The following is a 13,524-nucleotide window of genomic DNA, read 5'->3' on the forward strand; positions in this document are numbered from 1 at the left end:
TGCTGATGGACAGCCCCTGCTGGGGTGAAGGCTAACGCTGATGAATTGCTTCAGAAGGGAAATTTGGACTCATTAAACTTCCGTGGCTGCTGCGAAATTAAATTTCCTCACATGACTGCTTGCAGATTCTACATCGTGTACTTCTCTCAGTTATCTCAGTCTAAATTCAGAGTAGGCCAACAGAACTGGATGAAATAACAGCACCAGATCACAGAATTAATAAACAGAAATTCACTAGGCGTTTTTTCAAAGAAAAGCCTTTTAACAAAGACTTTTGGTCCCACTGCTCACCTTAGACACTTTACAGAAAAGACCCCAGACCACAAATCACCTCCTGTCCTCTTGCAAAGCACTGCTTTTCTCATTATTTTCGGCCCTGGAGGCTCCTCTGCTGAAACACTGGAAACTGGCATCAATTGCTACTGGATCCCTGTACAGTTTCAGAGCCTCATCAGTGTTGTTCAGTCATCCTGCCTTACTTCCTGTCTTGTTTATTTGTTACTCACAGTCCACTCCATGCAATTTGCTTTCATATCCCCTTTCTTATTCATTCAGTCCTTTCCCTCCTCCTCAGAACTCTAAAAAGTTTTCCATGAAAACTTCTAATTTGATACAATAAAAATGACACAGTCAGTTACATGGAAGAGAAGCTACAATAAATGGTATGGCAACAAATTTTATGCACACAGAGAGAAAGATAACTCAGGCTGTTTTACAGCCTGTAATAGATGGGCTTACCATGGGGAGGCTAGGGATGAGTCAACACTAAGGGAAGTGGGACAGATGGTTAAAGCAAATGACTCTTGGGTGGATTCCACTACCTGAGGAAAATACACTTCTGAGGAAAAGATCCTCTTTATCATCTGAATAGCTACTAGAAAAGAAGGAGAAGATAATTTTCTGCATGGCTCCATGGGGAAATTGCCAGTTCTTCTGCTGGTTTGTTTATGTGTTACTCAGAGAAGCAAATATAGAGGGTTACAAAGAATCAGTATACCTTGGTGAAAGGAAGACATAAATCTTTAAGTGGCTCTTTTAGTTGGACTTACCAGGAGACTCATTGGAAAGAAACACAGTAGATAATGCAAATGTACTTTAGGAAGGCACTTGATACACTGCCAGTCAGAAAACTTAATGAGACTGCGGGAAGTTCTTAGAAAATACGATGAATAAACACTTAAGTTTATGGATAGGAAATAAATTTATTCATAATGCTATATTCACTGAAGTGGTATGTCTCTTGATTAGAACTAATGTTATTTAACTTACATACTTGCAATTGAGATTGTTAAGGGGACACTGCACAACATAGGTGGTCAAAACAAAATTAAAAAGGGCTGTAAATACGGAAAGCTGTTTACAACTTCAGAAGGTTCTAGCAATTTAAAATTCATGCAGTATGAAATGGGCAAAACTGCCAGCATCATTACTATTAAATGGGGAACTGAATTCAAGTCCTGCTGAGACCCCTGGTTGGCATTTGAAGGTAACTGGGAACACTTTCTCCTTTCCTCATGCTTGCAGCAAGTGAAAAAAAAAGATCTCACTCATTCAAGTGAGGGCTAAGTCAGTTTATTGTACTGTCCTTCCTCTCCTTTTTATTTTTTTAAATTTTTTTACTCTTTTCAATCAGACATGCTGGGCATGCCATCCTACTTATCTAAATGGGACCACTCTCCTGGTCTACTAATCATTCATTGCTTTCCACCATTTTTTCCAGGGCTTCTGTTTGTGTGCACATCTGTTCACATTCTGAGTGTCACTAGAGTGATTTTCAGCTTCAGCACCTCTTTGTTCTCACTTACCTGTGTGAACAGACTTTACTCTCACAGATCACAGCCTCTTTTCCAGGATTGTCATCCAGTGGCACAGAGATTGGGTCCATGCCTAGGTGGGCAGAGAGAAAGTCATATTTAAATAAAAAAAAATTATGAAGAATGATAGGGTCACGAAAAACGTTCTTATTTTTGCTCTTTTTCACAGTCACAGCATCCTCACAAACAGCAAATAATTATTTGTTTCTTTTTGCTAGAATTATATTCTCTGCCGGCAGGTGGCTCCAAATGATAAAACAAAGCACAAAGGCTGCAGATGCCCTTGCTACTCGAAGCATATTTAAAAAATAAACAATTTCAGTTTTGAGTAACTTCCTTCTCTGTTTATCTCAGGCAACAAAACTGGCACAGAATTATGGCCTCAGCCACAGTTTCTGTTGAAAGGATGGTTCCTCTGACAAGTCAGGAGATGATGTTCAACACTGTCATGTTGGAGTAGAGAGACTGACTGATCTGAAAGATGAAGGAGGGGCAATGAAAGAAAGAGACACAGTCTGCTCAAGAAAAGAAATATACTGTGAGATAAAATTACAATAATTTAAAGACAAAATGTATGGAAAACTGTAAATGAGACAATTATTCCCATCTATTCATCTCCAAGTTTAAACCAGCTGAGGACTCCCTGGTAATGATCTGTCTTAACAACTTCTCCCACATTTTTCTCATCTTGAACAGAATGAGCCGAAGAGATAGAAAGGGTACTGTAGTTTACTACAACCAAAAAGAAAAGCTGTACTACTTCTATTTCTGTTAATTGAAAACAATAATCTTAAATGAAGAACAAAGTGTTTTACTGTGTGGCTGCAACAAATCCAGGTTTTCCATGACACTGCAACATATATTAACCAAGACTCTTACCCCATCCCCCCATTTCCCAAAATTATAACCACACATTTTGATATTACATAATATCGTAAACTAAAAAAGAATCATGCTCTACCAGCCCTGTCATATGGTGAAATCAAATTGGCTTATTTTTTTCTGAAGAATAATGAAATGCAGTTCAGATTCCTTATGATACAACTATCAACTCTGTTTTATGCACGTTTTACAAAATAGAAAGTGGTCTACTTCTTTGGTGAATTATGTCAGCATACATCATAAGTGAAAACAAAGGGGGAAAAGTTGGGTTCACTTAGGAAAATAATACAGGTAATAAATGCTCTGAATCACCCTCTAACAACCTGTTGTTATCATCTTATTGACTAGAACTCTTGGACTTTAAAACAATTAAACATTAGCATCATTCCTTCTGGAAAAGAAGAGTTTGAAATATTTCATCCTGCACACACTCTTAACTGTTATATCTTTTAAATATTTTCTAAGAAAGGCATACTCACAAAATTTCTTAAAATAGAATTTCAGGGCTTTAAAAAGGTTTTTTATACACCAGCAAGTGTACCACATTTTTATTGAATAGTACACATTTTACAGTGATGTTTAGGGCAGTTAAACATTGTTAATTACAATTTTATTCTATCTTTAAGGAAAAAAAAAAAAAAAGTAGTATATTGCCAGTTACTAAAATTTAAAAGCTGTCATTCTGCTCGTCATTTGCTTGATAATGTAATTCACAGATGTGCTACCAGTATTGATATAAAAAATTTCTTATCGTTATAGCTCCTATTTTCAGTCAATGAGGATAATTAGAGATCTTTTATTTCAATAGACTGAAATATAAGCCATTCATGTATATTCTTTCATCAGTGTATGCACTTAATTCCCATTATTTTTATTGGCAGTAACACATGACTATTTGAAGGCACAATAAACTCCATAAAGTGCAATTAGCTGCTCAGTTTTGAAAGCATCTTTCTACTCCAATATTTTAAAGTGCCTCCTCGACACTCCGAATTTCTCCCACTGTGCAGTGGCAAACTAATACCTAACTTGCCAGAGTAATGCTGATTGTTAGCTAAAATGAAAAGAGAGAAATTAGTTTTTTCCAGAAATGTATTCTCAGCCAAATTCTGTTTGGCTACACATTTGTGTAGGTCAGGAACAAGTACAATGTAATCTGTGCTCCCACGTATTTGACGGAGGAGGACAAGGAGATTTCCCTTGATTCTCACTCAAGTAATAGGATTTCTGGAAATGATGGCACTTGCTCCTGCCCACCTTTAAGTTACTGGGAGCTAAACCTCTAATAACTTCAGTCAAGACACAAGAAGTATTTTCTCTCCATGGGGGATGATTTAGAGTTAGGTACACTGATTTTCTCAAAGTGGGTTCTGTGATAGCAAGGCTTTGTTACACTCTTAGCAGTAAACAAAACAGGAAATGCCTGTTAGCAATCACATAGCCTAAGAAAATAATTCTGACAAAATTAATAAATGCAGTTTCTCAAAATTAAAATCTCACTCCCTTTGCTGAAGAAAAGTACAGCCAGTGAGAGAGTACACACAAGCCCTTCCTCTCCCTCTGCTGTCACTCCACCCTTTTGTCAAAGATCCGGGAAACAGCCGGAGCTGGAGCTCCCCGGCTGCCACTCAAGCCAACTAATTTTGCAGACATGCCAGGCAAAGATGCTAAGCCTTCAGGCACCTTTGGGCTTGTGCAGAGCCCCGCTCTGCCGCCCTTGCTACCCACAGAGGCAGCAGGATTGCGCCGCTGGCTCGGTCAGGCAGCAGGCTCTGCCGCGGAGACACCCAACATACCCGGGCTCAAGAGCAACCCTGGAAGGGCGTCTGGGTGCATAGAGAATCCAGCAAATGTGTTAAAGTAGTTACAGTCACGCTAAATCCTGCTGACAATTTTTTTTTTTTCTTGGACAGAGAAGACAGAGAATATTAAGCCACGCTGAAATAAAGCAGCCGTAAACAAATTTTCCGCTAGTGCAAATTTCTAGAGGGAGAGGAAAGCACGTGCCTGGAGGGGAAGAGAGAACAGACTCATTATGTTTTAAAAGTGGCACAGACAAAGTCTTCACCATAATCTAAGAGTGTAACCGAAAAAAAAAAAAAAAAAAAAAAAAAAAAAAAAAAAAAAAAAAGAAGAAGAAGAAGAATCTGTATACTGCAGCTGGGCGGGATCGGGCCCGCTCGGCTTTAGGCACTTACCAGAGGCACCTACTCCAGCAGCGAGGTGCCTTAGGCTCTCTCGGGAGAGAGGCGCCTGCAGGCAGCAGAGCCCTGGGCGGGGGTCAGCGCCGCAGCCCGCTCAGAGCCAGAGAAGCGCAGGGAGCGGGGCGCTGGCAGAGAAAACACAGAGTTACAGCTCGGCACCCCGCACCCGGCCCGCACAGCCACCGCATGGCGGAAAGGGAGAGCACAGAGGAGCCAGGCACTGTGAGGGCAGGGGGAGATGGAGGAAACAAAACTCGTCGTGGAAAGGTGCGTGCTGCTGTGGCTGAGGAAAGGCAGGCTGGGTGGGTGGCCTTCCATGTGGATGAAGGAGCAAAGCAGGAAGAGAGCCGGAGGTGGCTGGTAGTCAGCAGGCCGAGAGCTACGGATCTGAAACAACACCAGCCACCAACACAGGCAGTGGAGGTTCTGAGCTTCAGAACGACCAACCTGGCTGGTTGAAATGATGCCTTCAGTTTTAGCTCTCATGTTTTCCAACTTCTGTGCTGCCTAAGTGTGTAGTTCTGAGCCTCCTATTGGGTGTTAGTAAGCTCTCTTCACAGAGTAGGTGGACAAAACAAACCCTTTTCCTGCTGGAGACCAAGGACAACGAGTACAATTTTCAGGCCCAAAAGCATAAACAACGGGGGATGGAAGATGGAAAACAAGGAGGATGAGATCCCACAACCTGAAGCTTCAACTGGACAATTAGCCCCAATATCCAAATGGACCAAAACTTATAAAAGTGTGAGACCTCATGACCATTTTAAGTCCACCATTTTGTGACCATTTTAAGTCCACCTTGTGTGTAGCCCTGGTCAGGCTCTTGTGGTGCCCAAGGTGTATCCTTAATAAACATTCTGCTTTATTCTCTAGCTCTGTTCAGTCTCTGTCCCAGGTCAGCCTTCCCATGGCATCAAACTGAGTTCCACTGCTCCCCACAACGTGGATCACACACAGCATTTGGCTTCAGGTCCTCCATTTGCAACCAGCTACAGACAGGCTGGAGGAGTGGTGACAAAAGCAGCAGGGATTAACATGGGATTTTCAAGGAAAGAGTCAATGTATTAAATTAAATTCGTCTGCCATTAAATGATTTAAGTGGAAGATGTAACACTGACCCATGTTTGTGAAGGGATAAAAAAAAAAGGAATTAAAAATTTAACATCAACAAACAAATAATGGATTTAGACAGCAGGTAAGAAGAAAGAAAACATAATAAATATTGGAACAACTTCCTACACCTTTATCTGCTCAGTTTTCCCCTGGTGATTTGTATGTGCTCTCATCATTGTGCCATCTTAGGAGCAGTAGCTCTGGAATGGACTCACCAAGGAAGAGAGCCATTATCTCACCATCAAGAATTTTAAAAAAGAAAAAAAAAAAAAAAAAAAAAAAAAGCCACAGGCTGCAAGAACACCATGAGAGTAAAAAACAGCAGGATGACTAGAAAAGAGGTCCCAGATCTCCTCATGGGCTAGGATTTTGGTAGCTAGAGTCATTATACAAAGAATAAAATGACTCCATTCTTACACACTGGCTGTATCAAAGCAGGCTGTAAATAAATGGCAATAACATTCCTGTTAGAGCACAGTGATCAATTACTTTTGGGGAGAAAAATGATCAATAGACTTGGACAGTCACTTCTGTGTGGAAATGGTTCTCACTTTCATTGGAAGGAAGGCAAATGACAGTGAAAACTCCAAAAGACACACAGTAAAATGTAGAATTTAATGGCAAATCTCACCCTGGCACTAACTGTAAATCTCAATGTGAAATGGGTGCCTTGACTGTCATTTTTTGTCAGAGAAAACTTACTCCAGACTCCTTAAAGTAAGTCAGGTGCTAATGACAGGTGTTATTGACAGGTGAACATACTAATGGGTATGCACTTCTCTGCATGAGTGCTAGCAAGGAAAAAATGAAGAACAGACTCAGAATGGTCAGACAGAGAAAAATGGTAAGGAAATAGATCTCTAGAAATAATTAGTTCTGAAGTACTTGATAATTTAAAAGTTGTGGGAGAAGGCTATCTGTGCAACTGTACTACAGAAATCTGAGGTGTGAGGTGCTCCATATAGAATTAAAATGAATGAATGAGAGATTTTCAAAGAAATAGTATGGAGGAAAGGGGGGAAGACAGCAGTGTATGTGCCAGTGAGCAAGTCTGGAATCCCTAGGAAAAGAGTAGATTGTGTTTGGGATTGGAAATACAGAAAATATGACATGATTAGTGGAAGTATCAAAATGTACGTTTGAGAAACCTATTTCAGACAAAAAGAATCAATGAATCAGATTTCATTCTATGGTGTGTGCTCAGACAGTGCTCAGACTGGAGATGACAACAACCCTAATGTACACACAGAAAGGAGACTGTGGTTACAGATCCACTCATATGGATCCTAATAAAGGGTGAAAAATCTGAAGATAGGTTCCCTTGTTTTGCTCTAACTGCTAAAAATGTGGGCACATATATTATTAATGGTTAAGACATATGGGCTGAGTAAATGTTGGACCCCAGGGAAATGATGAACACCATTTAGACACATGCAAACACATCATTAGTAATGACTTTTGTGGAATTCAAACCTGTTCCAGTGTTCAATGGCAATGGCACTGTTATGAAAATAAATAATTTTCACCTCTATTAGCAAAGGGCTTTCTTTACACATTACACTTTTTTTTTTTTCCTCTCAGCAGCAAATAAAAATAATTTTGATAATTGCCAGGAAAAACATAACAAAATATTTGCATGCTTGTGCAAGTATTTAACTGAGTCAAATAATGTCTGGTCCTTATTTTAATTTGTACCAATTACCACTGAAGACTCTACCCCTCTAAGTCCACAGATGGAAAGAGGAAGAGAGATACAAAATGGGAAGGTTTTTGGCCAGGGTGTTCATTGTTAGACGTCTTTACCTTTGCAGCATTAACAATCCCTTCAGGCTATGGGATTTCATGCTATGGAGAGACACTAGTTAGTAAATTTCCATATCTGTCTGTTCCTTTCTCCATCCTGGAGCATTTATTTTATGATTTCACATAGGGAGTCACTCTGCCTACCCCAACAATAATTTAGGAAGCCCCCCAGGGCTACATATAACATGTTGGGCTTTCACTGCCCACAGCTGGCACAGAACTTGTCCCTAAAGTCACAAGCAAGCATGCACAGGATTCAGTAGTTTGGTGGGAGCATGCAGGTGTCCCTGCCTAGAAGTCTGACACCAATAAAGAAGGGAAGGAAAGGATATTGTTTACTAACCTTCTGCCTGAATGACCATAATTTTTTGCTTCAGATCAATTGAGGGATTCACAAGACACAACCTTGGCTCCTGTTTCTGAGTCATGCAGACTCCATTCTGGTTTACAACCATCCAGTTTCGGTCATACAGCAAACCTTGGTTTCCTACTGGCCATTCTGTAACCTGGGAAAGCATTAGGAGGGGGTACAAGGGTTTAAAAAAATGTTAGCTGCATTAATAGATACATGCTGAAAAGAGAGGGAAAAGAATCCATTAATGAAACTTGTTGAAATCAGGAAAACTTATGCAAGTCTATGCCAGCTTTTTATTAAAAAACCCCTCTTAATTGCAAATCAAAGATAAAGATATCACTGCACAAAGCTGACAAAAAAAAAATTTCTCTCAGTTGTTATATATTATCATACAGTTTTACAGAACTATAAGAATAAACAATCTCCGAAACACTCTGAAAACTGTCTTCAATTTTATACTCATCCATTTTTAGGACCTTTTCTCCCAGAAATTTTAACTTACAAAGCACAGAAATTTTATGGGAATTTTATGAATTAAGGCAAAACGAAACAAACAGAAAGCAGGAAAATGGTGAAATTCAAAATACTGAACAAACTTCTTTTTCATAAAATGCGATCGCTTTATCAATTAATCCATTTGAGAAAATCTCCACCCCTGAAGCTTCTGGTTTAGCTGGGAGAATAATAGTTTCTTTAGATTGCCTTACAACAAAACACATTGTCATCTTTGCTATCTGTTCTTTCATTACTTCTATAATAGTCTTTACATTCAATAGCCCATACGAGCATATTGTCCTTGCTTTCACATACATTTTTCTGGTGAAAAGAACATCTGTTTCTGATGCTACACAGATGGTAATCTTGAAATCCAAAAAGAGAGCAATTTTAGTAATGCCTTTGGGTGACATTAATATCTGCTTTCTTCTCCAGAATGTTAAAATATTAATACCATTCTTGTAATATAAAGCTGGCCACTAACATATTCTTCAGCTCACGTATCCTTTCTAGTCACAGCTGAATATGGAGAAAAGTTTACAGCTGAACTTCGCTGAATTCTTGTGGAAAAGCTGAGTACATCTCACACGAATTAGCCAGCAAAAGACTTCAGCAAAAAACTATTGAGCAAAAGATATGTCAAGCACAGCCTGATGCTATGAAGAATAGCATGTCTGGAAGCACTGGCTAGATTAATTAAAAATCACATTTTTGTTTATCATGTTTATCATCGACCAAATAAACATGTTATTTTGTTTATTTTGTTTATCATCGACCCAAAACTTGACAGAACCTAAAATATCTCATTGTTATAAACCTTTCCTGTTTTTATAAAAGCCTGCAGCAGCAGTTTGACACTGACAGTCTGACTACAGGGAGCTAAGGGCAGGCATGCTACAACTGAAAACTTAAAGCATCAAAGCTGAACTCAAAATAATTTCACCACAGTGCTACAAACTATACCGAATACATAAAATGGAAAAAAAAAATTAAGAGAAGAAATGTGTTCTATCAACACACTTGATTTATAATATTATTTGGCAATTTTTTAATGTAAGTGTGGATGAAAAATTCATTGATAAATAGAAATTTTAGGTCTGACAGTGTCACCTGAAATCGCCCTCTCCAAGTACCTCAAAGCATCACAGTTATATGTGAATCTTTGTCCTGTCTTTTTTAGGAGAGGAATCATAGCCCAAAGACTGCAATATCAGCTGAAGAACACATTTTGTTATTAGTGAAAATTATTCTTTGGAGAGACCAGCATTTTTGGTTATCCTGTATAATTAGACTACAAAATCCATTTGAACAGCTGGTGATCATCTGAGAGCTGCAAGAATTTCCTGCTAAAAATCTCCCTTCCGAAAAAAGAAGATCATTAATTAGTAATATATCATCCCATGAATCCAACAGATCTTTAAAGGATTTGCAAGATATAGAGAGCAGAATAAACTAAGAAAGCAGAAAAATAGAAAAAGACCACAAAGTTTCTCAGTTCCCTATTGCAATATTCAGTTGTTTTGGCTCCACTTCAGGACAGCAATCTTATTCAGGAAATAGCTTAAGTGTTTGCTTACCCTTCACTGAAGGCAAGAGGTTTTATGAGCAAAACAAAACCCCTCTTTAAGCAGAGCTTCAAGTAGTTCTTACATGCTGACAGGCATTAAAGGGTAAGCCCATCTAACTAGCTAGCAGATACTTGGAAATAATCAACACTGTCCACTCAAGATATCTTGGACTGGTCCAAAATAATCGCAACTAACTCCAAGCTTCACTCCCACCACAAATGTGATGCAACACATGACTACAGGTTCTCAACCCATTTTTCCCACTTCCTCTGGTATTTGCCATTGTAGTGAGAGTTACACGTGTGTCCCTGTCGTGTCATGGATATGCTTTGTGCACTGACAAGTGCCCAACTTCCTCTCCACTTTTCAGCTCACTGTTGCTAGGATCCTGGTAAAGAAAGCTGCAACAACAAAACAACTGTGCCCTGCCTTGGATGGAGAGTCACAGATGACTCTCCATCTCCAAAGCTGGTCTGCTCCTAATACTGACACTGGAGATGAGCACGGAAGAACATATTCATTTCTTCTCTCCGCACTTAGGCCTGTGGCCTGTGCAGAGCATATCCTGCCCTTATTTCAAAGAGGTTGAAGGAATTGTTAAATAAAGTAAAATAGAGCAGGTTAGCATACATGGCATTGAGCAATAGTGCATTATATAGCTGGTAAGTGATTCCCTGCATGACTGCCTGGCCATCTCTGGCTACTGGGACAAATTAAAAGTGGAAAGACAGAAGGAAAGCAGGGAGAGCATGGTTTTACCGATAGATACCAGCATACACCTTCATTCCAAGCATGACACGTGATGATGCATCCCAGGATCATACAGTGTAAGGTCTTTACTTGTCATGAGGATCATTGTATAATACAGCCAGTACTTGGTGTTGTCCTATCTGCTTTTATCCATCTTATCACAAAATAAAAATATCCACTGCAAAAAAAGTGAGGTTGTTTGGTTTCTTCTTCATTTGAGAATTTTCTGTAAAAACTTTTGGCTGCATTTCTCCAGTAGTTCACAGTAATGGCATCATGAAGGCTAACACGGTTTTTGAACACATTAAAGGAATCACTGAAAAGGCTTTAAATTATCTAAGTTTAAAACTATTAGTGGCCTTACATATAATTTATCCACTGATCATTACAAATTTGCATTGTATTTTAAATTAAAAGCTAGTTTGTCTTCTCTGTTGAGGTGCAATTTTTTTTATAATCTCAAATATACTTCAAGAATAATAAAATTATTAATTAGTTACTGGTTTAAATTCCTAAACTCTTTCACTGGACATATTGCATTATATAATTATGCAAAAGTCACCAAATGAGAGATGTGCCTGTTTAAAAATGCATGTTTAAAACACATTTTTATGTAGTAAAAAAGGAAGTGGTCTGGGATAGAGGTTACTCCTCTGCTTTTCTCCATCTGATAAAATATTTGTTGAGAAAACATATTTGAGAAGTTGAGTTAGAAAATTCAGCCCTCTGCTTCCTGCACCACATGTACAAAATCCATGGGACAAGAGTGGCCAGAAACACTCCATAAAATTCTGCAGAAACCACCCGACCTGCAGCAAGCTGACAATCTCCATGCCAAGTTTCATCCTCCCAGCTGCCAAAGCACTCTGCACTCTCATTTTCTCTGGAGGTCAAGAATCTCTCATACTAAACCACTTAGAAAAGAACAGAGAAATCAGAGTTTAGGAGAGGAGGAGATTATGTGGCTCTAAAGAAGAGATCAAACAGCTGTGAGTTTGCACTCACATCCTCCTCAAGTTTGTCCTCCTGCCACTAATCATCTATCCTGCAACCAGCAAGTCCGTGGGCAGATTTCACTGGCAGATGGGCTGAGTCCTGAACACAGTTAGCTGGAATTTTCCACTGCACATATTATTTTAGGAAAACTCAAGTGATCATGTAGTTACAATAAACACTAGTTACTGCACATGCTAAAGATTTGACCTCCCATACCAGTGGGAGGCCACCACTTGAACATACAAATCTATGAACTTCTGATCTCAAGCATCAGGTGAATGAATTTACTACAGCTCAGTATTTGAATCACTTTTACCTTTTCATATGAGCTAGCTGAGAGCTACCCTGTAACTGATAAACATGGAGATCAGATTTTTAAATGGGAAAATACAGTTCTAAATTTCCAGCAACTACAAAGCATCTAAAGCTAATTTAGATTAAAAACAAGACACTGAATTTCAATTCTTGGATTCCAATCAAAGAATAAAGCTACATGATTACTACTTCAGAAGTTTATGCATTTCCTGAAGTAAGGAGATAATACAATCTTAAGTGTGAAGTCTGTATGGAAAAAACCCCACTAAACAAATGGCAAAAGCATAGTTTTGCATATGATTCAGTCTTTTCAAGATAAAGCCTAGAGATTCTGGTATAATCAATATTTTAGATGGCAAAATGATTTTCAGAATTTGGTTCCATTTACTTGTGGTAAGGTTTCTTCTCTAGCATGTCTTGCTTCAAACCCCACTGCATGTGCCATACATTTTTATCTTGTTTCAAGGTGATACAGGCTGAAGGTGCACTAGTGACATATAAAAACATATAGATAGATAGATACTGGAAGTTAGTGCACTCTGCAGGGTCTGGGTCCTGCCAGCCATAACTTTCTATTCTACTCTTACTCATTGGGAAGAGACTAAGCTACTTGGGGATTTAGAATGGAATTAACTGAATTTTAAAGCTCATTTTACAAATGGTGGTCTGTAAGATGGCATTTTTATCTTTTCTATAGGCAGACAGTGATTTAGGCAGGTCTTTCACAGGCTTGTTATAACCGTATGACAGGTCTAGAAATGCCAGTCAGACTTTTGGGGAGAAAAAAACATTAAGAACATCTGGTAGACAGGAAGAAGGTCACAAAAGCAAACATATTTTTTGCAGGGATTTACTTCAATATAAAAAAACCATCAAAATCAAAATACTCTTTTGACTTCAACTCCTGGCCTGCTCTCCCCAATGCAGTGAAAGCCCTTTCCTAGTGGATTTGTTAGGTCAACTTCCACTGTTCTTTCATATGCACTCGTGTACCTTCTATAAACCTCAAGGAAATGGTGTGGAAATGCACAAAAAAACCTTTTTAAATAGAGGAGAAGAGCTAAATGCTTTTATAGTGAAATTCCAGTCCCTTCCAATACCATGCACTAAAACCAGTATTTATTTAATTTTCTGTTACTCTTTGGCAATACAGACTCTGATGACGGTGCTTAGATTACAGGGCTCTAATGTAGCTGAGGCTTTGTCATAAAAAATCAAAACAGACTTCA

The 13,524-nt window shown here is 38.9% G+C and overlaps 1 protein-coding gene across 1 annotated transcript in view; it reads right to left on the reverse strand.

The window, feature by feature from the left end:
• MOCOS (molybdenum cofactor sulfurase) overlaps positions 1–13,524 on the reverse strand; it is a 203,077-nt gene that overhangs the window by 17,161 nt on the left and 172,392 nt on the right. The window contains exons 9-10 of the mRNA XM_066327179.1: positions 8,160–8,322; positions 1,806–1,887 (exon numbers count right to left, since the gene is read on the reverse strand). Coding sequence (XP_066183276.1) covers positions 1,806–1,887; positions 8,160–8,322 — 245 coding nt within the window. The remainder of the gene's footprint in view (positions 1–1,805; positions 1,888–8,159; positions 8,323–13,524) is intronic.

The sequence above is a fragment of the Sylvia atricapilla genome, chromosome 1, assembly GCF_009819655.1.
Source record: "Sylvia atricapilla isolate bSylAtr1 chromosome 1, bSylAtr1.pri, whole genome shotgun sequence".
NCBI classification, from domain to species: domain Eukaryota; kingdom Metazoa; phylum Chordata; class Aves; order Passeriformes; family Sylviidae; genus Sylvia; species Sylvia atricapilla.